Source organism: Nomascus leucogenys, chromosome 11, assembly GCF_006542625.1.
Source record: "Nomascus leucogenys isolate Asia chromosome 11, Asia_NLE_v1, whole genome shotgun sequence".
In the NCBI taxonomy this organism is placed as follows: Eukaryota; Metazoa; Chordata; class Mammalia; order Primates; family Hylobatidae; genus Nomascus; species Nomascus leucogenys.
The window spans coordinates 77,858,842-77,885,316 of NC_044391.1; the positions used below are offsets into that span (position 1 = coordinate 77,858,842).

The 26,475-nt window shown below is 40.9% G+C and overlaps 1 protein-coding gene across 2 annotated transcripts in view; it reads left to right on the plus strand.

The window, feature by feature from the left end:
* KCNAB1 (potassium voltage-gated channel subfamily A member regulatory beta subunit 1) overlaps positions 1 to 26,475 on the plus strand; it is a 414,684-nt gene that overhangs the window by 164,754 nt on the left and 223,455 nt on the right. Inside the window, exon 1 of one of the 2 annotated variants that reach the window (XM_003256334.4) lies at positions 1,248 to 2,384. The exons of the other annotated variant lie outside the window; for it this stretch is intronic. Within the exon in view, the coding sequence (XP_003256382.1) occupies positions 2,164 to 2,384 (221 nt within the window). The 5' untranslated portion in view covers positions 1,248 to 2,163. Of the gene's footprint in view, positions 1 to 1,247; positions 2,385 to 26,475 lie in introns of those variants that run through there. 2 annotated transcript variants of the gene reach the window in all.

Here is a 26,475-nt window from a genome sequence, read left to right on the forward strand (position 1 = left end):
GGTTATAAAATGTTAAAATTCATGTTTGGAATAGAATGCAAACAGGCACATATTCTACTTGAAAATTTTATTCCTGCAGTTTAATTTAGTTGGGAATAAATGATCAGACCAGCTATTTTTTAAATCACATAGAGTGTGTGTCCTGTCCAAACCTGGCAACCCCTGGGATCACTGCCTTCTTCCTCTCCTGCTAATCAAATTCAACCCATTTTTCATGTCCCAGGCAAAGTCCCACTCTTCTAGGAGGGTCGCCTGGGCACCCATGAGCTTCTTGAGGGCCCAGCCTCTGTTTCAGCCATCTTCGTGGCCCAGCAACAAGCAAAGTCAGGGACTTGGTAGAAGTGCGGGGAATGAATAAAAATGAACAACTTTCTCCAGTGTACTTTCTCTAGTGTACTTAGTGTCTGTGCCACTCATTCAGATATGTCATAATATGTCTTCCAACATTGTTAGTCAGACCCTTTAAGGCTGAATATTTTGTCCTTCCCTCTCAGATGGCCTGTTCCTTGAAGAGGGGGACGCTGCTTCCTTTTTTCTCCATATTGATCTTCATTGATTAATACAGTGATGGTATTCAGAAATATTGTTGCGTTAAATACTGGTTCTTTTTGCTTGACAGCAGTGTCTGTTGGCAACTACATTTAGAAAGCTGATTTTGCAGAAGCCATAATTTTATTGCAAGTAAATTTGTGAGAGGGGTTTCGTTTCCATACATTTCAAATTGAAAGTAAATTACCAGCCAATTGATGCTTAGTTTGGTTCAGTCACGTTTATTGAGCAATTGCTTTGCACCTGACATCAAACCAGAAAATATTCCTGCCTCATGTGGGTTCAGAGTCCCCAGGGATATCTTACTGCCCACCTGACCTGGAGATATTATAGAGTGCTTGTCCTCACAGCCTGCCACAGATGATCAGTGGGCAGTGTATGTGGTTTCAGCCACATGCCTGGACCTTCCTGGGTGGTACTATGGACCTGCTGCACACCTAGTGCATCCCCCCCTCCTGAGTGGTGCTGGATTGCTGCCCCTCCCCCACCCCAGTCTCTCCTGTGGTAGCCAGAATAAATTTTGTAGTAAGTTAGCAGAGTTGATTCCAAAAAGTCTGCACTGTGGCATCTCAGGAAACTTCAAACTTATCTGCTTAAGAAATAACTTGCAGAGAGGAAAGGAACTCTGACAAGGCTAATAACAGGGATTTCAAGCTGTGTTTCAGCAAGCCAGTCACAGAGTATTCACGTGTTAATTCACTGGCGTGTTCCGCGGCAGGAGCACCCCCTCTCTGCCTTCCCCCAGTTCCAACTGTTGTGCTGCAGCAGATTTGGTCTGAGTCTGGACAGAGCCCCTTTTTATGGAGCAACCCTCCCGATTTGTTACAGCAAGAGTCTGGTGCAACTGATCCTTGCCTTCCCATCGCACACAAAGGCAAAGAGCTCCTTAAAGGGACCTGCCTGCTCCTCCGTGCAGCTGCAAACCCGTGTCGGTGCAGGCTCAGCAACCCAGGCTTTCGCTCGAGAATGAGTGGGGAGGGGTCTTGAGGAGCCCCCACGTCCTCCCGGAGCGGAGGCGGGAGGGAGCTGACAGCCGGAGTGGATGGAGACCACCAGTCCGCGGGGACCCGCTTGCGATTAGCTGCTTCTTGGGATGCTCCGCGCGCCAGTTGAGCATCCTGCCTGTGGTCCAGGGGATGCTGGCGGCGCATCTTGCGGTAAGCCTGCGCTGATTTGAGCCATCGCCCGGAAGCGAGCCCGCATTCAGACACCGCGGACCGGCTCCGCGAAGGGCTGCGTGCAGTCACCATGAATGCTCAGCTCTAGGCTTCTGTAAAAACCTCCCCCACTGCATGGATTTGGCTGTTTAATCCGCCGCGATTACAGCCCGGGAAGATTTGCAAACCTGATTTTCCCTCCAGCTGCTGTGACAACTTCGGGGCCGTCTGTTTACTTCTCTGGGTCCCCGGGACTCTTTCCTGCATCGCAGCCCCTTGTGCCACTTTGTGGGCTTGGCTGGAAAGTCAGCCGCCAGGACTCCTCTGACGGCATCCCCAGGAAGCGGGGAGCAAGGAGGGCTTAAAAGAAAAGCAGAAATCCCCCCAACTGCTCAACCTCTCGTGACTGCCTGTTTTCTGGGGTTCTGAGAGGGGCCGTGCGCTGCCTGGGGAAGCAATGCAAGTCTCCATAGCCTGCACAGAGCACAATTTGAAGAGTCGGAATGGTGAGGACCGACTTCTGAGCAAGCAGAGCTCCACTGCCCCCAATGTGGTGAACGCAGCCAGGGCCAAATTCCGCACGGTCGCTATCATCGCGCGCAGCCTGGGGACGTTCACGCCTCAGCATCACATTTCTCTCAAAGAGTCCACCGCAAAGCAGACTGGCATGAAATATAGGTATGCATGTAAGATTCCCTCTGTGCGGGGTATCCAGGTTCTATACAGGTGCAGTGGAGACAGTCCATCGGTTTTGAAGTGACTTACTCATCAGTGGGTTGCTCACTTTAGAATTCTCAGGTGCTTCTAAAATAGCTCCTTAGGGGGATGAATAAACCCAGGGTGGTTGTGTGTGTATAAGATTTTTTAAAATGTGGCCCATTTTGTATACTTCTAAAGTCCTATGAACATCTAGAAAAAAACACAACTGCTGGAACTGGTATTTAGATAAGGATAGTTTTTCAATAGCAAATGTGTTTGTTCTATTTTATGATAAAGACAGTAGTTTCTGGGATTATACTATCAGAAATAGTTTCCCACCTAGTACTGCTCTCTTATTTATCTTTTGTTTGTTTTGTTTGAGACAGAGTCTTGCTTTGTTGCCCAGGCTGGAGTGCAGTGGTGTGATTTGGGCTCCATTGCCTGGGAAAGAGCCTCCTGGATTCAAACAATTCTCCTGCCTTAACCTCCTGAGTAGCTGGAATTACAGGCACCTGCCACCACACCTGGCTCATTTTTTACATTTTTTTTTTAATAGAAAAGAGCTTTCACCATGTTGGCCAGGCTGGTCTCGAACTCCTGACCTCAAGTGATCCGCCTGCCTTGGCCTCCCAAAGTGCTGGGATTACAGGAGTAAACCACCGCACCTGGCCTTATTTATCTTTTGAAAGACCAAGTTAACAAATGCTGTACAAAGCTTTTTAAAGAAGCTTTGTTACAGGAAAAACCACCTATAATGGTAAATTAGATTGAATACTGCCATATTTAAGCCTAAATTACTGCTTGAAATAAAATGTAGACCTTGTGAAATATGGAGAAAATGTAAATTGTTGCAATTCTACTAGTTTTCTCATAAATTTTAAAGCTTCCTCATCCCCTAGGTTGTTTTCCATAGTTGGAATCATCCTGGTAATAGTGGATGCTCTGTCTAATAGGGCATGACTTACATTTGATAAGTAGAAAATTTCATTATTCAATTATGTGACTCCTGCCTCCTCATTACATTTGCTTTGTACCAAGTCCCTCTGACTTTATTTCTTTAAAACTACTGTGCTTCTAGTTTCTAAAAGTGTTTGTGAATGTACAGGAGAGAAGCTACCAACACATCTTCCAAAAAACTTTGGTTACTTCAGTTTGCAGATATGATTTTGTTAATTGTCTACATCTAACTATGTCTTGTCTTTGTTAGGAACCAGGTTTTAGGATAGGATGAAGTTAATTAAAATAATGCATAGGCAACATGTGTTTCTCATGTGAGGTTGCTGAAATAAGCATTTAAAAATATTTTTATGAAAGTTGCCCTTGAAAAAAGTTTCTTTGCAGAGTTACAGGAAAGTTTCTCATTGCACAAACATCAAGCACTGCTGTTTTGATATATGTTTGAGCCATTAAGAAAAAAAGTCCTTGGGTGGGAAAAAGCAAAACAACCATAACTAAAGCTCTTTACCCCAGCTGCAGTGCAAATGTAAGCGGCCTGACTCAGGTCAACTCATTGAAGCATCAGCTGTGTGAGTGCCTTTGCTTTTCCTGATATCCCTGTGATGGAGAGAGTGGGGCACCACAATGACAGTTCTCTAAATGAGACTGTAGTCTTGAGTCCACTGATGTTTTCTATGGTTGCTGCTCCGGCACACACGCAGCCCCTGCCCTGTGGACACAGTGCTGCTCTGCGTGCACTTCAGCTACTGAGATGGAGATGAGTAGCTGCTTTCCTGGGCAAGGTCACCAGGAACAGGACCCTCCAGGGTTAAGGCAGATCACAGAAGGTGGTTTAAATTGTGCCCTCTAGTACTTTAGCAGCACTATGAACTTTCTTTTTGTAAATTGGAAGAAATAAAAGGTAAGACCACTAATTTCTTGAGGCAGAGTTTCATAGTTGCTTGATGATTGTGTTGGAAGAGTTTGCTTTTATGAAGGCCTTTGCAAGTCAGGAGATTTCCATTAAGGTTTTTCTGGTGGCACAGCTCAACTCCTGTTGAGTGATAACTCTCTGCTTCCCAAAAGCTCAGAGTGTGAGCAAGGTTCACTTGGGCATCTTTCGTTACTGACAACTAAAGACAGTTCTCTAACAAAAAGTTAGCCATCTGGCATCTTTGGTATACGTTGTTTCTCAAGGTAACTAAACAAGATGCCTCTTCTTCACTTGTGCTTATATTCCAAGCCACTCAATCTGTAACAGTCAGGAGATTTGCCTGTGTGTGTGTGAATGTGACTTACTCTTCTGTTTCAGATTCTGCTCTGAGTGACCTTTATGAAGGAGATTATGAGATTATGCCAAATGTACACCAAGCTTTTTTTGGATTAAAAGTGGGAGGGAGACTAATTATAAACTTTATAAAAAACGATAGAAGTAATTTTATTAGCTAAATTATTCTTTTTTACATTGTTTTAGCTAAAATATGTGCATTTATGGGCTATTTGTTAATGATAACAAATAGCAGAAAATACAAAACACCATAGAATAGGGAAGATAATTGGCTTAGGTAAGCAATCTGGAGAATGCCTGAAATAACCAAAATGGAAAGTTAGTAGCTAATTGTGGTCACAATTTCATCCTTGAAAATGGTTTTCATAGGCAGAGCTTTAAAGGGGATCCCTAAATCCAATAGAAGATTTTTAAAAAAGTCTTTTTATGCATTTTTCTGAGGAAAGGGTTTATAGCTTTCACCAGAATTTGAAAACGGTCTGCAACTCAAAAATTGTGAAACAGCAATGTTGTCTAGTGAAGAGGTACTCATTTAGTCAGCATAGTCAATAAATATTTGTTGAGCACCTATTCTATATCAGGAACCTCACTCAACTGGTACACAAAGGTGCAGAAGCCAGGTAAAGTCTGGGGCTTAAGTACAGGTTGAGGAAACAGACCATAAATAAGAAAACAAACAAACAAGCAAACAAACAAATAATTGTCTATCAGAAGATATTCCTATTAAGTTATTTTTTTTTGGAGGGGTGATAGTCATGCTTGGGCCAATTTAGTTGATCCATTTTGAAGTTACCAACTCTGCTTCAGTTCCAGAATTAATGATTGCATCTTGGGGCATGAGTAATTGTGCCTATGTCTGACACCCATTTTGCTATCCTAGAGACTTCTTTAAGGTATATGGTGCTACCTGGCAGCTGAGGACCTACTTGTAACCCTGATAAATAGGTAGAATGCCTTCTACTTATATAATGCCTTATGATTTTTAAAGCCAACTAATATAACAGCCTATGTTTACCACCCATTAATCAATAACTCACAAAACTGAGATTTTAGAAAGAATTAATGTATACTTGTGCAAAACTTCTGAATTCTGCAAGAATAAAATGCTTAAAGCCACTATTATATTCACACCATCATTGTATAAGAATCTTGCATAAAACTGGTTTGAAGGCGGAAGATAAAAAAAAATCTACTAGAACATTCTGGCATTCCAAAGCTACTGTCAGCCCAAGAGAACGAGATTCCACCTAATGGTTATACTGAGGACTATCCTGTATGTAAATAACACAGGATTATTCCTTTCCTTAGAGGTGATTTTTCCAATACAGAATATTTGTATATATTTATGGGGTACATGTGATATTATATATTACATGCATAGAATATATAATGATCAAGTCAGGGTATTTAGGGTACCCATTACCATCAGTATTTATCATTTCTATGTGTTGGGAATATTTCAAGTCCTCTCTTCTAGCTGTTTTGAAATATACAATACATTATTGTTAATTATAGTCACTCTACTCTGCTATCGAACATTAGAACTTACTTCTTCTATATCACTATATGTTTGTACCCATTAACCAAACTCTCTTCATCCTTTCACTCTTAGAGTTTCATAGCTGTGCTTTGTTAGTGCATGAAAGTTCCTTTGTTCTATTTTTGTGTCTATTTTTAATCTCAGATTTCATTACACTATGTTAGTTTGGTGTACACTCTATAACCATGCATGAAAGATTTACACATGATAGATGTAGGTACATACATGAACCTTTCATCCTAAAAAGAGCCAATCATTCAAAACAGAAGGTAAGGCACATTGGATTGTTTTTGCTTGTTTGGTTGGTTTGGGTTTTGTTTTTTTACATAATTTTTTTAGAATGGTCCAGCTACCAGTGTTTGACATGGTCTCAGAGCTTCTGTCATTCAGAATTGAGCACGTTTGTACTGATAAACTCCCTTCACCTCATTCTGAAATTGTTATTTTAGTTTTAGAACAATTGGAATATGATGGGCCCAATTTCATTGAAAACAGTCTTTAAATTCCACTAAAAACTTCAACGTCCCCCCCCCCCTTTTTTTTTTGAGATGGAATCTCGCTCTGTAGCCCAGGCTGGAGTGCAGTGGCACGATTTCGGCTCACTGCAAATCTGCCTCCCAGCTTCATGCCATCCTCCTGCCTCAGCCTCCTGAGTAGCTGGGACTACAGGCATCCGCCACCACGCCTGGCTAATTTTTTGTATTTTTAGTAGAGACAGGGTTTCACCGTGTTAGCCAGGATGGTCTCTATCTCCTGACCTCGTGATCCGCCCGCCTCGGCCTCCCAAAGTGCTGGAATTACAGGCGTGAGCCACTGTGCCCAGCCAACTTTTTCCCCATTTTTAAAGTTAACTACGATTAAAATTGTTTTTGAAATAATTATAAATTCACAGAAGTTTGCAAAGAAAAGAAGTACAAGGGAACATCAGCAATGGAGGGACCAGTAAGGATTTTTAAGCAAGATGTCTGCTTACAAGTTCTGTTAAGAAAGGATTAATCTGGTAGTCGTTCCAAAAAAATAAATAAATAAAAATAAAAAAAATAAAAAAACATCTAAGAGTTGTAGCTATGGAATAAGAAAATTTATGTTAAATTGCATGGCACTCTCTACTTTCCTATAGAGAGTCAGGACTATATGCAAAAGACTCAGACCAGATACCAGATGCCTTTCCCATGCCATTCCTTTCAGAGCCTTTTTATTAAAGCACATGTCACAGTCACCATTCTTTACCTCCCACGAATGGTGGGTAGTTTTTGAATTAAAACAATTCAACTGAAAGATCAATTTTGTCAGCCAATTATGTAAAAGGCACTTAGCGCGTGTGTGTGTGCGCACGCATGTGCTCGTGTGCGTGTGTGTGTGCATGCAAGTCTCCGTCTGGGGAAAAGTGGGAGGAAATAGGTGGGCTGAAGAGGAGGAAAAGGAGAGCCAGCTCTGTGGCTGTGTTTCAAACAGAAATATTTGATTTTAGTCCAGAAAAAAAGAGCAGTTTGGTTATTTGAAATGCCAAGTTTCTTGGTTTATTTTTGGGTTTTGTTATTGTTTTTTGATAAAGAATACCGTTGTCATTTCCACTGACACCCATGGGTATGGGCTTTCCTCTCTGCCTCAAAGTAAAATGGTGAGAATGGGGAGGTGGAAGAGCCTTCCTAAAAATTAGTTGCTGATTCAATCTCATAGAGTTTATTCCACCTCTGCAAGGCAGCAGTCAGAAGTCTGGCATCCATGGGATGGTGAGAAAATGGTAGGAGGGGAGGGAGCCTCCTGGAAGTTATTACGCAAACATTGTTCCAGTTCTGTGGTTCTGGAAGTGTGTGTGGGGGCTGTGGGGCTGTGTATGTGCGTGTGTGCGTGCATGCATGTGCGCACGTGCACGTGAAGGAGTCTGAAGAGTTTCCGGAAACGGCTAGTTTTCTAGCTGCAATCTTCAATTTGGTTGTTACACACGGAGTCCTTAATCCCACATCCACTCAATGATCCTCTTTAGAAGTACACTCATTTTAAAGAAATTCTTTTTTGGTAATTTGAGAAATGTTCTGAAAGGAGAAAAAAATCCCATCACATTCAAAAGGAAAATCAGATTCCTAAATTTCACTCTGATTTTTAAAATTCCTTTCATCAAATCATAGTCTATCTTTAGTATATCAATTTTTGAACAGTATGAGATTTGGATTCAGTGAATTTGATCAAAATATAGGTCTCTTAATTTATTTGAGTATCCTTTAAAAACTTTTTTAGGAGAGAAAAGTCTCCTATGAGAAGAATTCAGAAGCATCAATTCATAACTTTTCTTGAAGAATTTCAAAGCCATTCAGTTAAATAGCTATTAGGCATCATAAGAAGATTTGATATTGCAAGTTAATCATATTGTATGCTTAAAGACATTTTTGTAACCAGTTTTTCACTTTTTTAAGAATTAGAAATAGAGTGATTGAGTCTGAAGAATTCAAGGCAAAAGTCCTTTAAATTTTCATTTCAATATTGAGAATTATTAATACTATGTGATCACCAGAAATAAGAGAATTAGCAATGGTTGTTGGTGAGGGAACTTAAGACGCCATCTAGTACAGTTACTTTGTTTTATGCAGATCGGCCAGTTCCTTGGTCAGAGTTACCCATGAAGTTGGGCAGAGGGCCAAGGCCAAAGTGAGGTTCTGACTCCAAGGGCAGAGTTCCTTATGCTCCTTTCACTTCCACATTGCAGCTTCTTAGGTAGGCCCCATTTTTCAACACAGGAAAGAAGCACAGCACATGCAACACTTCTAGAAAGGACAATTCCCTTCTCTGCATATGCACAATTTGCAGCCCAAGCTTTTGCCTCTGGAAGAAGCAAAGCCATGCTGTGTGCTGAGAGAGCCAGACCAACTTTCTCCATCTCCTGTAGAGCCATGAGGACCCCACAGTGCTGCCACAGAGGCTCTTCACTGATACATGTTCTGAAGTTGGACATAAATTAACTTCCAGATGATAGCGTGCTTAGCATCACAGTGTCTAAAGCACAGACTTCTCAGGAAGAGATCTACAAAACCATGAGCACATATGATTGAACAATGCCACATGTCAACACTGGACAGGAAATGCTCATTTGGGCATTCTGTGCTGACCATACTTAACTCTCCTGTATGCATTTAGAGATTACTTTGAAAGCTTGCTCCTGAAAGTCAAAATCAAAACACATTTAAAATTCCTTACTGCAGGTTGATTTTCATTTACCCAGATTGGAAACCAAAACAGAAGCCCAGCAGTGTTTTTTTTTTTTTTTCTTGGAATCAACAGCTAGGGAGGACTCTGAGAGCATTCACACAGGCCATCTGGTCTAGCCCTCATGAGAAATCTGTCCTGTTTTTCCAATTTGCACTGTGCAGCAACTACTTGTAAAGGCCTCTAAAGAAATATTGTATAATCTTTCACAGCAGTCATGAAAAAATTTGGCTCTTCTTTTTGAGAATTGGAATCATTCATATTAAGCTCTAAAGTCCTCAGAGGAAGTGATAAGGTGAGGGTTTTCAGAATTGTTGTCTATTGCCTGGACTCTTAACAGTCAAGTCAGGGAGAAAAATGAATAAAAAAGATTGAAAAACAAGAAACCAAGGGCACAGCAACAAGACAAAAGAGGCACGTGTGGCATACAGAGGACTCCCACTTCCTTCTGATACCTGGGGAGGGAGATTCTCTCCCATTCTCATCCCAGCACCTGTTCATCAGATCTGGCCTGACTGTTCTACTACAAAACCATCCAAGAGTCAAAAAATACTTCCCAATCACAAAATTCCTCTTTGCAATTTACTCGGCTTCTTTAAAGCTGCATCAGAAACTTCTTGTCCTGTCCTCTGTTGACATGAAAATGAGCTAACTGTAGTTTTCTGCCTCATAAGGTTGCTGGTACTTGAAAACCATTACTATGACTCAGCTTCCTAATTTCCAGAATGATTCCAGCAGTTTTCTCCTGGATTTCATTTTCTGACTCCCAACTGTAACTATAACTCTCATTCGTCAAACCCTCTATACGATGACTACCTCTTCTTTGAGTCACTCAGTGCTGGATACAATTCCAAGTCAAAGTCTAGACTTTTCAGTATAGAATAGCAAGATTGGCTAATAACAGAAACATGCTGTGTCCTTTTGTCTGCATGCCCTGGTCATGCTTCCTGTTTTAGAAGGAAAAAAATGCTTTTCATATTTTGAATCATTCTATGAAACAATTTCTGTAAAACATTAAAAAAAATCCTAACCTATTTATTAGAGTAATGGGGGATGACTATGCTGACACATAGCAATTCTTATGAGATATCAACTCAAAAAATTATAATGGTGACAGTTGAAGTTTCTTGGGTTAAAGAAATACGAAAAGGCCAAATTTGATGTATAGGTTTCAATGATAGTTGAGTATCCAGATAGGAAAGCTAACAACTTGTACTGTGATTAATTTGCTTTTTGATATATTCTTACAGATAATTTATTTTTAACATAGGAGGTTTAAATATAAATGCAACTGTATATGACTGCTATGATTAACAAGAAAAGTTTTCTGTATCAGTAATTAACATCTTCCAGGAGAATGCCCATGGAGGGGTTCAACTCCAGAAATTACAAGCACAGAGCTCCTCATGATTAGTTCATATCTGCTGGAAAGCCTATCTGGTTTAACAGAGCTCTTATGTAAGAAATGCAAGATTTTTCCTGAGGAACACATGCTAATAAGCTTCCTCTTTTCCATTAGCTTTCTCTTTAAACTAGGTTTTTATGTTTTAGTTTTTTTTTAAATGTCTTTGGCCTGAGACCACAACAACAACCTTGTTATAAAAATCAACTGCGTAAATAACATGGCTTTAATGAATGCTATTCTCTTTCAACTCAAGAATCAGCAAAGAATTCCTCTGTGGCATTTGAGGAAAATAAACCTTTTGACTCACTACTCAATTTCCTATCTGTATTTGCACAAGCACGTCTGCATGATAGTCTGTGCATTTACTTTAAAAAACTGAAAATGCTCAGAAGAAATCTTAGCAGCCTGATTTCAGAAGGTTTTCATCTTGATGAAGAACATATTTGTTTCATTTTAATGAAGAGAAAATAAATGAACTGCTACTCTAAAGAGACCCAAACAGAAAGAACGAGTTGGGAAATCCATGGTCTAACATACAACGTCTCACTCAATAATGACTTATATTTCATTTCCAAGGAAGGAGTTTAAGGTTTCACTTTCACTCAAATACAGTTTCTCCAGAAGTGATCTTTTGGAAATCAAGAGGCTTGGATCTTAGTTCATAAAAGTTTGGGATAATTCCTTAATGAGAAAAACAAGTGGACATTTGCCAGAGAACTCCAAATTTCACCAGATATTTTTTCCTGAGGGCTTCAGCAGGACCTTCTGTGGTCCTGTGTGTTTCAAAACAAGAGGTGATTTTTTAAAAGGGGGCGCAGCAAGTATCCTTAAACAAAGCTGTAAATTTCACACCGTATTAGTTTCCTCTTGCTGCTATAACAGATTTCCACAAAATTAGTGTCTTAAACTAACACAGATGTATTCTTTCATAATTCTGGAGGTCCAAAGTCTAAATTTAAATTGTCAGCAAAGCTCCTTTTCTCTGGAGGCTTCTGGTTGGAAATCCATTTCCTTGCCTTTTTTGGCTTCTAGAGGTTACCTGCATTCCTTGACTCTTTCCTCCATCTTCAAAGCACGTCATTCTAATCTCCAGTTCTGTCTTCACATCTCTTTTTTTCTCACTTCGATTCTCCTGCCTGCCTCTTAAAGGACTGCTGTAATAACATTGAGCCCACCTAGGTAATCCAGCAAAGTCTGCTCACTTCAGAATCCTTAATTAATTCCGTCTACATTGTCCCTTTTACCATAGAAGGTAATATGTGCGCAGGTTCCAGGAATTAGGACATAGACGTCTTTCATGGGCCACTATACAGCCTGCCACCCATATCATGCAAAAAATGTTATATGGGAGAGGGGAGAGTTAAAGGAACCCTAAAGTATCAAGCATCATATCCCCATCACTTTTTCTAGAATCTAAGACTTGTCCAGGTGAAGCAAGGCAGCAAAAAGTATAATGGGATCATTGAAAATGCTGAGTGCTGGGGATTTTCTCTGAGTAAAGCTACAGCTTGGGTTTTGAATCAGAAATAAAACTCTCATTTACATTGTGTGGCTACAGTGTGGTAAAGTTTAAAGTTTTATCTCGGCCTTTGCAATTATTATTACAGCAGCTACGATCTGAATCTGCTCTGCTTCCCTCAGCCCCTCACTAACACCTACAAGTAGTATCTCTTTTTGCTTTTTTTTTTTTTTTTTTTTTTTGCTACCAAGACCTAAGTACAAACTAGATTAAGGGGTGAACATTAATTGAAAATCAGTGGACAGCCACAAAGACCAAGCTGTAATTAAAATGCTCATGACTTAAAAAATATACCTACCTCCAAATTTCATGACTGTAATCAGTGAGATATGGGAATAGAACTTCTTTCTAGCACTTGGGATCATGGGAGATGAAGCAGCGCGCATTCCCAGTGCATCTGGGAGGCTCTGTTCACATCACAGAATAGACCTTAACCCTTCCATAAAACTCATACTGTCCCTGCTTTGACATTGTCATAGCAGTGTTGTGGAGGAGAAAAGGAGTTTATTATGACACACATTTTCAAATGTTTTAAATCTGATGTAGTTTCCCCTCTGTGAAGTTCTGTCTCACACACCAATAGAAAAACCTGGATGTTCCCCAGTTCTTTCCAAAGACCTACAGCTCTCCTATCACTGCCTAGAATACTGGGCTTTGAAGGTTATACTCTTGATTTCAAATCATTTAAGTCTATGTACTCTCTCAGCATGCAAGCAAAAGTACCAGATTGCATTATATCTGGGGAGAAATATTAGTGGTTACAAATCAAAATGAGTTAGGAAAAGAGTTTTCTGGAAATTCAGAAATCAGGAGAATCAAGAGTTAAAACTCAACCTTTGCCTTAATTTAGTCTCTTGTGGCCAGATATTTTTCCTGGAGGCTGTAAGAGACACAATGCTTGAGTAAGATGGAAATGAGGAAATGGCTCCTGGGAGACCTTGCTGATTATGAACTCTGCTATCACCCTGACCTATAGTCTGGGAAGCAAAGCGTGGGTTAGAATGCAATAGTGGAGGAAGTCATTCTAAAATAAGGATAGGAGGATATTGCTATAGAACTCCTCACAGGGCTAGGTAACTCCACATGCACTTTCAGCTAGGTGGCACCATCTTTATATAGACAGGGCAGTGTATTTAGAGTCAACAGTGCACATCAAGCCCCTCTAGTACTACATTGAGGATAGTAAGGGGAAGAGCCTGACCTACTTTGCTGTCTTCCAAATTACTATCACCAGGGTCTGTATTCTAACTTAGAAAAGACATTTTGCTTGGGCCTAATGCAAATACAACAATGAAAATGTTGGTTCATGTTGACAGTAGAAAAGAAAAATAAGCAAATCGAAGTCTGCATATTTATTCTGCAGATGGATTCTGCCTGATTACAAGTCACTGATGACCATTAATGAAGCAAATGTGATGAAGTTAGTGTTTTTCAATTTCATTTCTTAGCAGGAAGGCAGTACTATCCACAACAATATCACTGAGAAAGTATTTGGCCTTACTTTAATAATGATTAATTTTAGAAATAGAACATTCGTAAAATGTTAGTTTATCATTTTGCTTGTTAGTATTCATGTTAAGGATATTAGCACAGTCTCTACTTACTTTGAGATAGAAATACTTTGGGGACAGGGTTTGACAAAAGACAAATGCTAATTATCAGAATGTCTGAATAACGTTCTTTGCCAGTAAAATCATTGTTTATGCTGATTACCTCATGTCAGCATCCAAACTAAGGGATTGAATAGTTTAACTATTATTTTTATCCTTGAGAAAAACTCTGAAGGGGGTAGCAAGCGATGTTATGCCCATTTTAAGTTACAGCAACTGAGGCACAACATAAACAACTTAATGTATATTATGTAGTCTAAATTATTGGACTTTTGATTTCAATTCTAAGTTCAGACAGCTTCTGGCCTACTTTGTGTTATACTGACCAGCGTATGTTTATACCAATAGCGACTCAGGATTAAAAGAAATGTAATATTGGCAAATGGCATTTCTGAACAAGGTTTTAATTTCCCTTGTTGGCATGTGGCAGTGGAATGTCCCCCATAATTACTCTGCCAAGAAAACCAGGGCAGAGGCAGGACTGGAGCAGTGTGGTGGTACAAAGAACATGCACTAAAGAGTTCAGGACTGATGCCAGAATCCAAAGGCTAATGGAAGGTTCAGCAGCCATTGCGGTTTTTTGTTTTTGGCAGTTCAAGCTGTTAGAAATCTGCCTCGAGGGAGGAATAAAAGCATCATCAGGTGTTAATAGGTAAATTAATATCAAGCTTAAAGAAGTAACATATATTTTGAAGATGATTTTTATGGCAATATTTATCCTACATGTTTAGTCCATAATTTATATCGAGTATGTGAATGTGTGTGTGATGTGTGCTAAGGTGCACACACATACATGAGGTCATAGGGGTGAATGGCTCAGCGGAAGCATGGCATAGTAGCTAAAGGGCTCGAGTATCAGTTTACTTCGCTTTGTCTTTACTACCAGTATCTGTAAGATGGACTTGGTAATCTTTTTCAAGAGTTTCAGGATTGTTTTCATAATTGCAAGTGACCATATACCTGAAGTACCAATTACTATCCATTAAAATTGTCATTAATATCAGTGTTAGCATAGAATGGGACAAAGAGACAAGAAAAAAAATTAAGTTCTTTGAACATATGATATCTTTGCAATAGGTCTTGCTATTTAGCTTTGTATGTGCATGTCTTCAAAATATTCCTGTTTTAATCATCCCCAGTCCTAGCACGGTGGCTTGGTATGTTGTAGGTGATCAATAAAGGATTGCAGGATGGATGAATGGATGCATGAGTGATCCAGTTTTCATAAGCTTCAAAGTCTTCTGTGGGATTGCATTACAATACAACCCCTTTGCTTTCCAGTGCAGGCTTAATTCTCTATGAGACTTGTCCTCTTCACATTCATGATGGGCTTCTTTCCTTTGGAAATAGGAATCCTATCTGTTCTTGACCTTGGTTACTGAATAGCCTGACCAATCCTTGCTGTCCCCCAAATTATTCTGCCATAATGACTGGAAACTAATAGTTGTACATAGTTTCTGTTATATCTACTTACACCCAGCCTTGTTCCAGAAAAGAATTTAAGGTGGCTCTCAAGTTTGCATAGGTTACAAAAGAAAAGAAATCTAAAAACAACAGAGACAGGCATCAAGGATGCTTGTAACAATTTGTCCTACTGTTTAGACACTAAAGAGCACACATGTCCTCAAGAAACATTTCCTGGTCATTGTCTGGGTTGTTGCAAAAGAGAAAGTGGAGCTGTGTGCGGGGTCTTTGGGAGACAATTGTGCAGGGACTGCTTGAGTCTTTGTTTTTGTTGGTCTGCTAAGAATGTGGGTCAGCATAAGGTAGCGATTCCTGAGTTATCACTTGATCCTTTACAAAGAGGGGGCAATGGAAGCAACATGGCTTATGAAACTGTATTCCTTAAAGTAGTGAACAGATCAAGTAACAAAAAGAGATCAAGTAACAAAAAGAGAATATCTGCGTGGAAGCTATACTGTGGGGGCAAGTTATTTATATTGATACTTACAGGTTAGTATTGATCAATTAGCAAAAGTGATGTGACTATTCCAAAACTCTTAGAATAACATGGATTTTGAGTGTTGATCAGATGTGGTGCACAGGAGCTGAGTTTTCCCTATGTGGCATGTTCAGTCACTCTGGCCTTTTCTCAAGGGGTGCAGTAGCCAGGAGACTGAATAGTCCAGGCCTAGGCAGCAGGGCCACTTGAAATCCCAACTCCAAGTCCATTCACCAGGACCTGCAAAGAGCTACAACCTATTCTTCTAGGTTGCATGAAGAAAGATGGGATCCTCCAGTTTGGTTGTATTGGGGCAAGTTTGGTGAGACCATTTGAAGATATTAACATGTGGTGTTCCTCCCTGCATCTCTTCACTTTACTACATTCAAGCAAGTAGCTTATGCATTCTTATTTGCAGAAAGTGTGTTTTTGGTTTCCAGATGTCTAAGTCCATTACAGAGAGTCAGGTTTGAAACAAAAGGCATTTCCCAGATTAAGCTGAGATTCTGCTGGTTTGGGGGGAAGTCTGTGGGTCCCATGAGCCTTGCTCCCTGCAGCGTCCAAGGCACATGATGGCCCTGTGAACATGGCCCTGTGACAGTGGAGAGACTGGATCCCCAGCTAGGGGTTTCCAACCTCTCCCAAGGTCTGTGAAGCCCCTGGTGTGGCTTGAAAGCAGCAGAACTGAGGACCATGTGGTCTGGGACAGCCATACACAGATGACCAATGATGGGCAGAATCATCTGTAATCATGTGGTAAACATGGACAGAATTCCCTGACACTTAAGAGTCTAAGACCCTGGGACCTTGACCTAATCTCAGCAGCATCAGCATGGAGGGAGTGGTGAGGGAGTTAATATTGTGTAAAAATTAAATTTCCTTTTGGCTCGGTAGGAGGGAGTCCCTGGGTTGAAATTAAGTTAATTCATAGAAAAATATTAACATGTTATATGTCTTGCTACCTAAGTTTGTGACCTAAGATTCATACTTGCTTCGTGTACATTTTGGAAGACGGAAGAGGAGAGCAGGAAGGACAATTCAGGCATCATTTCAAGATAGAAACCAGCCAGCCAAAGCATGGAGACAAAGATGAGGACATATGCTTCATACTGCAAAGAGACATAAGTCTCCAGACTTAGCCATTCAGAGACTATACTGATTTGATTTTAGAACAGAAGAGATTATTTTTATGAAAACCAGGAACTTCTTAAGTTTGGATTCTTTTCATCATTTTTTTTTATTGTTGGTCTACCTCCACAAGAAAAGAAATTATTTATTATGTTAAAAAGTTCCTCTTGCCAGTACACTTATTTCTCAAAATAATGATTAAATTACTTTTCCACTTAGAGTTGGAACATGAACGAATTTTATTAAAATTGAAGTTGAGTTTGGTAGTGCAGGGCCAACTGTAAAAAGAAAATTAAGGGCTGTGAAATCATTCTGGTGCTGTCATTTCCCCTCTGAGGGAGGAGAACCCAAGGTGGCTCCGTTCATCTCTGGGCCAAGGAAGGTGCAGATGTGTAAATGGGAGGCTGTCAACTGGCCACATTATTACTGAAATGTCATTACTCCAACCACTATGGAGCCGGAGTTACAGGACAGGTCTGTCTAATTACTAAACTATTGTTATTAAAACTTTTTTCATATTAATTTTGATTTTTCAGAATACAGTAAGGCTGTGCAGAATATAGTCTCTGAGCATCATGCTCAGAGATATGAATTCTTAACCATATGATTTGGAGTCAGTTGACTCATTCAGTAAACATTCCCTAAGCACCGACTCTGTGCCAGGCACTGTTCTGGGTGTTGAGGATAAGGGAGTGAACAAAATAGCCTTGGACTTTGAAAAACTTATATTGTAGAAGAGGAGAAAAAGAAACAAGTAAATGTTTAGCGTGTCAGGAGGTGATACCTGCTATGAAGATAAGCCAAGCAAAAGGTGGAAAGTTGTGGAGGGTGCTATTGAAAGAGGTTGGGCAGGGGACATTATTTGATAACTTTCGGTAATAGATTGAAAGAAGGTGAGCAAGTGAGCCTTTGAGTATCTGCGAGAAGATCAATCCAGGCAGAGAAAAAAGCAAGTGCAAAGGCCTGAGTGCGTGTCTGAGGAACAATCAGGAGAACATTAAGGTTAGAATGGGCCAGATATTGAGGGCCCTGTGGGCCATGGTGAGGACTTTTCATTTTATTCTGGGTGAGTGAGATGGAGCAGGATTTTGAGCTGAGGAGTGATATTATCCGACTTGGGCTTGCTCGGGTTTCTTGGTGAGAAATAGACTGTAGGGGCACAAGTGTAAGCTGAGAGGTCAATAAAAAACAGTGTATAGTCAGTTCATGGGGACGATGGTGGCTTGAATTGTGGAGGCAGGGATGGAAACAGTGAGAAGCTGTAGATAAGCCCATGATGATAATGATGCAGTTATCTCACATATGGAGCTTCTCTTCTGGGGCTGTCCACTGTAGTGTTTAGCCTTGAGTTTGAATCCAACACTGCCACTTATATGTTCCTGATGCTGGCCAAGCTTTTCCTCAGTGAAATGAAGATCATGACAGTGTCTATCTTACAAGTTGTTAAGAAGATTGAATGGAAGGCTTTGCACAGCACTGACTTTAGCATTCTGACACTTTAGTTTTATCATGTTAATGTTAGAAAGCATCAAGATTTTTGTCATCATGTTTCTTTGTTCTGAACAGCTATTTTTAAATGGATGGTGCATTTTTCAGCTGATGGAACATTAGAATTTAGGAAATATGTAATATAAAAATAAAAAATTGGCACACACACTTGTACTTATAATTTATTAGCATTAGCTTTCAGATTTTCAATAAAAGTTATTTTTTCCCTTTTAATTGGGGGCCCATTACTTATTTTTTCTGCTTTTTCTTCTTCTAAAAAGAAAAATAATCTTCCCTCCAGTTTCAAAACTGGAAGTCAAACATTTCATCTGGAAATGTATTAGAAATTTATTTTTTTCTTGTCTTACTTCCTTCTCTCTGGCTCCATACTGAGTTGTAAACAATATATCAGTTTTTTTTTAATAAAAAGCAAATACGTGTTTTTTTAAATAAAAAGCAAATATGGGTGTTTTGTATCTCTGACACTGGAAATAAGAATTTTAAATCTGACTTGTCTGAGTTTTTGATGAACAAAACTAATAATGTGTTTCATGTAGATACAGCTTTATTAGCCTGAATGAGGCTGCAGTTGTCTTTACCACAGAGGCCTCAGCCCTCTCTAGCTTTTATGTGGCAGTGGGAAGCCAACATAGATGCCAGCACTGGCTCTCAGGGCCTATAAGCCCATGCTGTTCATGTTCCATTCAGATCAACAAATCTAGTTTTTATCTGTTGTGTGCATAGCACCATGATAGGGTTTCTGCATAAAGCAAAAGAAATATTGAATGCTACTCCTTTCAGCTTTTACCTTTATTGGGGAGACAAAATTTACCTGCTTAAATGAGTCGAGAACAATGTTAGATAACGTAGATTGCCCATTAAAATTAAAATAATATATCAAATGGAATGTTATAAACCATGGATACCAGCTCACCCAATCTTTGTGATCAGCATCAAAGAAAGAGCTGGCCTATGCTTACAAAAGGAGTGGTGTAAAGGCTGGCAGTCCTCGGTCCTGCTGCCCTCTTTGTGATCAACCAGATTATCAAGTGTCACAAGCCAGAGATTGCAGGGGCAGAAGAATTCTAGGAACTAAAGAGAATTAGTTCTAGAATTCTAGAATTGTGGGCCTTCACAATTCTAGGAACTAAAGAGAAAGCCAAGTGCCTAGTGCAATGTTTTCTATTGTTCAGGGAGTGAGATTAGTCCTATGCATTCTATTCACACAGCTGCCAAGTACCTCCAACAGGGCTTGTTGAGTGATGAGATTTCAGCAGATTCAATCTTGGCACCATCTCCATCTTCTACTCCGCCAATTTAATATAAAGAAGCAAACTGGAGAAAGAATGAATGAGAGGAATCTTTGTGCAGTAGTGCAGTGGTCTTTCTCCCCTCACTAATCCTCCTCAAGAAAATGAGGTTATTTCTCTCCCTGCCCCCAAGCCAAGAGGGAGACTCCAAGAGAATCACTTATAAAACTTGCCATGACTGTACAACATCCTTAAAATCCAAGATGGTGATGGAATGCCATCTTGATAGTTTTCAAGCCACTGGCTGCTGTTACGTTGTGGAGGAAGGGTCAGGAGAGAGATGGGTGGTGTGACATATGGGGCAAAGGCATAAGTATGAAGAGGTGTGAAAACAGGATCCCAATTGGTCCTGCAGGCCCTGAACACTGAGCCCAAAGAGATGAGTTTGCAAGCTACAGACTGCTGGGTGGGACAGGGTGGGTATGCACCAGAGGAGTTGATAAGAAGCTATCAGCTTATCTGCTGGGCACGGTGGCTCACGCCTGTAATCCCAGCACTTTGGGATGCCGAGGCGGGCAGATCACGAGGTCAGGAGTTCGAGACCATCCTGGCTAACACAGTGAAACCCCTTCTCTACTAAGAAATACAAAAAATTAGCCGGGCAGGGTGGTGGGTGCCTGTAGTCCCAGCTACTCGGGAGGCTGAGGCAGGAGAATGGCGTGAACTCAGGAGGCGGAGCTTGCAGTGAGCTGAGATTGCACCACTGCACTCCAGCCTGGGTGACAGAGCGGGACTCCTCTGACTCGAAAACAACAACAAAAAAGAAGCTATCAGCTTATCTCATAAAGAGTCCCACCTCCTAAGAATTGTCTAGCAGCATCCACTGTTAGGCTTCAAGAAAATGAGCCAGGGCAGCAGTTAGGGTCCAGGTGTGGGGAGGACTGGAACTCTCCATGGGCAGAGCAGAAAGGAGAATCCTCTCCGTTTTCTTCATTTTCTTGGATCAACACCATAAGCAGGTGCAAGTGAAAGAGGAGATGGTGTTTGAGGAGCAGAAGACCCCCACCCTTCTTCTCCTGCTTTTATGTGCCAGTAGCACTGGATTAGGGTAGGATCAGGGATGGAAAGAGATGGAAATATGAATTAAATATGAGGTCAACATGTTAAAAGCAGCAGGGCTGAATCTTAGAATGTGTTTTAAGAAAAGTGATTTAAACCTCATGGAATTGAGCCAACAGAGGCTCAGTGGAAGCTATCACCCTGTGGAAAAGAGAGAGAGGGTTCCAAGAAGTTGAGCTGAAAGTTGTGAGTAGGAAAATAAAACCAATTGATGTTCGTATCCTAACAAGTTAAGGCAAGAGTATGTGTTGTGAGAAAATAGGAAAGGGAAAGATGAATTTTGACCAGAGAGTTATCAAGAAGGCTTCAGGGAGAAGGTGGGGGTTGGGTCCTACTACTGAAGGATAGGTCGTGGGTGAGCGAAGTGGGGAGAACAGGTGAGCTGTGTGAGGTGGAGGGAGGACCAGTCTGCCTGGAGCAGAGGCATGGGGAGTGTGACAAGTTGCACCCATGTGCAGACCTGGGCCAGCAGTGCCCAAGCTTCCACAGGAGGAATTTGGCCTCCATCAGAAAGACAATGGGAGTCATTGCATATTCTTTAGCACTGAGTGAGTGGTCCAATAGGAAGGGTGCCTTAGGAAGATGGCTGGTGTGTGAGAGAGAGAAGAAGCGAAGGTGCTCCTTAGGAAGTTATTCCAAACCTCTGGTGTGGGGCTAAGGGACACATCAATACGACTGTGACTTGTTACTCCTGAATCTTTCCTCAGCCCCATTTATTGACTGCGAATAGTGCAGTGTGCACTTAAGGCCCTTCGTTTTAAGTATTTAAAGGGTTCACTGGGTAGGCAGGCTCTGCAGCCTGTTGACGGCTATCCATTCATAAGCTGCATGTCCCTACCCGGGCAGCAGTCAGTTTTGGAGCACCCCACTCATCACACATTTTATTTATGTTACTTTTCATTCTCCTGTTATCTATAATTTTAAACTGCTGTGTGCTCCCCCAACCTTGCCTTGAAATGCATTAGTAACTATGGGAACATGATGCTATTAGAACGAGCAGAGCTTAGTGACATGCACAATTGCAGGGTTAAATTGGTTTTATGAGATGACTGGCAGTGTGGATGCTATTGCTGAGTAAAGTAGGTGACAGGTATTGTGACTACATTAGCATAGACCATCACCTCTGGTGGAAGACATGGATATTAAACTTAAGACAGAAATCAAGGCTACATTCTTATCTCGAAGAAGACATGTTCCCAGAGGTTTTAAATAGCGTGAAAAGTGAACTATTGAGAGTTCCGGTAAGAAAGAGACTTTTCATATGCTAAAACCAACAAAATTTCCCCAAAATATGTAAGTATGAATGCCCATTGTGGCTATGTCAAATATCTCATAATCCCAGCACTTCGGGAGGCTGGGACGAGTGGATCACTTGAGACCAGGAGTTTGAGACCAGCCTGGCTAATATGGTGAAACCCTGTCTCTACTGAAAATACAAAAATTAGCTGGGCATGGTGGTGCTTGCCTGTAATCCCAGCTACTTGGGAGGCTGAGGCAGGAGAATCACTTGAACCTGGGAGGTGGAGGTTGCAGTGAGCCAAGAAAGCATCACTACACTCCAGCCTGGGTGACAGAGTGAGACTCTGTCTCAAAAAAAAAAAAAAAAAAAAAAAAAACATAATAATGAAGTTAGTTCTATGTGCATTTGAGTGGTCAAATTCTACTATAAAGAAAAAGATTACCGCAAGCTCAAAAGGTGCAGGTTGACTGCTCATTTGGCCCTCTCCCCAAGGTTTGTGGAAATTTCTCTCAAGGCAGGGAAGGTGTTAACAACTGCCTCTTCTGAGAGAAATGGCCACTAGCCTGGCTCCAGCTGGATCAACTAGACCTGAGGAATTTGTCCACTTTGTGAGCACTTTTCTCCCTGCCTTGTGTCTCCTCAACCCTGCACCTCACCCAGTATTGCAGACTGGATCTTTTTGCTTCACATTTCTGTTTCTTAGGAAGTATCGATGGTCTTATACTTCCACAGCATTAGTAGCAAACAGCGGTAGTTCAGATTTATACATTTAAATCAAATCCAATGAAAGAATTTAAGCAAATTCTGATTAACAGTAGACAGTGTAAAAAATAGTATATTATTATCAATTCACTGACACATTTCCTGGATTCAATATTAAAATGGACCAAAAAAAAATCCAAGTGTTCTGAAAACATTTCCTCCCACCCCTATTTTTTGGCTACTGTGGTAGGTTGAATAATGATCTCCCAAAATCCCTGGGCTCTGTACATTTTAATGGAAAAAAGGACTTTGCAGATGGGATTAAATTTAGGATCTTGAGACGGGAGATTATCCTGGATTATCTGGGTGGTTCTTAAGTGTAATCACAGGTATCTTTACAAGAGTGAAGCAGAGGGATATTTGACTACAAAAGAGCCAGACAGAAGGTGATGTGATGATGGAGCAGTGAGAGATTTGAGGATGTCACGCTGCTAGCTTTGAGATGAAGGAAGGGGCTGAGAGCCAAGGAGTGCAACTATGGAAGCTGGAAAAGGCAAAGGAAATGGATTCTCTCCTAAAACCTCCAGGAGGAATCAACCCCGTCTGCATCTTGACTTTAGCCCAGTAAAAGTGAGTTAGGGATTCTGCTCTCCACGACTGTAAGAAAGTAAGTTTGTGTTGTTTTAAGCCACTGTTTTTGTGATAATTTGTGATAGCAGCAATAGGAAACTAATAGAGGTACCTGTCATCACGTTACAGCATCAAGTTAAAGCACGGAAAATGGAGGGAAAAATATTGTCAGTGTTTGAGTGACCAGAGTGTGGAATGAAATTCCTTTTTTGAGCACTGGCTTATTTTCACAGTATTGATTTAAGCTCACAGCCCCCCTTTTCCACGTAGCCTTCTTTCCCCATCTGGTTAGAAGTATTCTCTGTCTCTCGCCTCTGTGTGTAACACTCCTATTCCACCTATTTTCTGCTAGGCATAATTACTAGGTATCTGGCATATAAATGTCTTATCTGCCAATTCATTAGTAAACTCCTGTAGGGCAGGGATCCCAACTATACTTTCCTTTGATTCATTCAACCAATATTTATTGAGCACATGCTATATACTGGGCACAGTTCAGAGCACTTGAGGGGCAGAGTTGGAGGTGAGAGTAAAAAGGCAAAAATGTAGTACATGTATTTGGTATGTTAGGTGCTGTGTCAAAAATGTACAGGGGTTGGGGGCCACTGTTAACATGCATTGGGTTGTTACTATGTATCAGGCATGTTACCAAGTGCTTATATTTATTCTAATATAAGGCTCCCAACTTCCCTATGAGGTTAGTGCTATTATCTCCATTTCATAGGCAAGTAAACTGAGGCTTAGAAAGGAATTCTATCAAAGGCCACCCAACCTGCCTGACTCCAGGGGCCAGCCTCCCCACCATTCTGCATTACTGCCTCCATAAGCCTACCCAGCTAGGAAGCAGTGTGGGCAGGATTGCCGAGGATAAGGAAGCCGCATGGCCCTGAGCCAAGATCTTTTACATCAAAAACACTCAATGCCCAATGCGTATTATCTGATTAAAAGCTGGTCATAAGTTAAAGACATATGACAAGTGCATAGGTGACTTTAGCTCAAGATGCAAATAATTAATTGCCCTTCAATTTCTATTACAGTCTGAATGCAGTGGCTCATGCCTATAATCCCAGCACTCTGGGAGGCCAAGGTGGGTGGATCACTTGAGGCCAGGAGTTCAAAACCAGCCTGGCCAACATGGTGATATCCCCATCTCTACTGAAAATATAAAAATTAGCCAGACATGGTGGCACATGCCTATAGTCCCAGCTACTCGAGAGGCTGAGGCAGGAGAATTGCTTGAACCCAGAAGATGGAGGTTGCAGTGAGCCGAGATTGCACAACTGCACTCCAACCTGGGGACAGAAGGAGACTCCATCTAAAAAAAAAAAAAACATTATATTGCAACATTTTCTCACGTCTCCAAAAAATCTGGCATCACGTAAGCAAGAGGCAGGAAACTGGTACATACTTTGTCAATAGGACAATTGCATTACCAAATAATTACATGATATTTCCAACATCAGAGAATGAGTCAGAACTATGGCCAAAGGAAGGTGAGGCTTGTCTCAATGGTGCTATGGGAGTGCCTGCTTTTTTCTCTTATGGTGGCCAGCCTGCCTTGCCAATGGAAAAGGAGGTCATTATCATCTATCTGTAAGCAGGGGGTGGGAGTACTGGGGTATATAGCACACTCAGGCACTCAGGGGCTCTGGATTTGCCTCTGCTTGATGATGTGGCATTAGCCAAACCCCTGAGGTTCTTTGAGAGCCCATCTGTCCACCACTTCCACAACCAGGGGCACCTTGCTCACTGAGGTCGCTGGAATTCCTCATGACCTGAGGCTTTACAGATACAAACACTGGTCCTCATCCCAAGGACCTGTGTCCTGGAATATTATCAAATATCTACTTACCTCCAAGCTGATGTAAAGGAGTGGAATCCATGTTTTTACTATCCCTTACAAAAGCTTTTTTTTTTAAATTTCAATCATGACTACTATGTATTTGTATCTCAACTGTAGCATAAATGAACCCATTTAAGAAAAACGTTTCTCATTATCTATTCATGTGGGATAAAACCACTTTATAAAAGTATATCTTCATATCTGTATTATCATATTCTCTAAAGTTATAGGTATGTCTTGTTACACAGAGAACTGATAATGGTGAATACAATTTTCTTACTTTCTAGAATGGTTGAATGTGAATGTGGGGTCCTAATGTTTACAACATATAAAATTTGAACTATACATTCAAATATGGGAAAATAATAGTAGATAACCTGACAACGTGTTTGTATCGTAGAAGAATAATGGCATTCTAATCTACAGAATAAGTAAAAGAGAAATTCCATGTGTGCACATGCACACACATATACATAAATATATACAGAGGGATCTATATCTTAATACTGTTACAAATGGTACAACTCAAAAAAACTAGTTTACATTTATGTAGCAGTCACATCCTTTTAAGGTTGTTTCACATCTCTTTTCTCATTTTTATTCTTACAAGAATCCTGAGGAGTTAAGTGGAACAAGTCTTATTTCCCACATTTTATAGATGATGAAGCCAAGGCACAGAGAAGCCAGGTGGCTTAGAAAACCAACACCCACCCCCAGCCAAGCAGTGGTAAAGTTAAGTCAGCTCTTTACTGGGCTGGAAGCCTAGACTCTTTTCTTGACACCTCTGCAGAAAATCAACATAGTAGTGACTCTGTTCTAGAATGTATACCATATTGGTTAAGAGCCTGGGCTGAGGTAAGATCTCAGATCAAATTTTGACTCTAGCATTTACCAGCTGTGCAATCTTGGACATGTCCCATAACAGGTCAGTCTCAGTAGTTTTCAGTCTATAAAATGGGAACTGATTGTACTGTACTTTTCAGGGTTCATAAAATACATGACACATCGAAAGTAATGGAGACAATTTAATAAGGGATAAAAGTGTAGGCAGAGTTAAGGGCAGTCAGCAAAGGACAGTAAAGCATCCTGTGGATAGCAAAGCAGCTCCCAACTCTGAAGAGGGGAGCAGCTGCCAGCAGCTGAAGAGAGGGTGGTGCCTGTGGAAGAGGGCCCCTGCCAGGAGGTGGGTGACAAAGAGAGGTTCCAGTCCTCAGCCCAAAAGAGCTCAA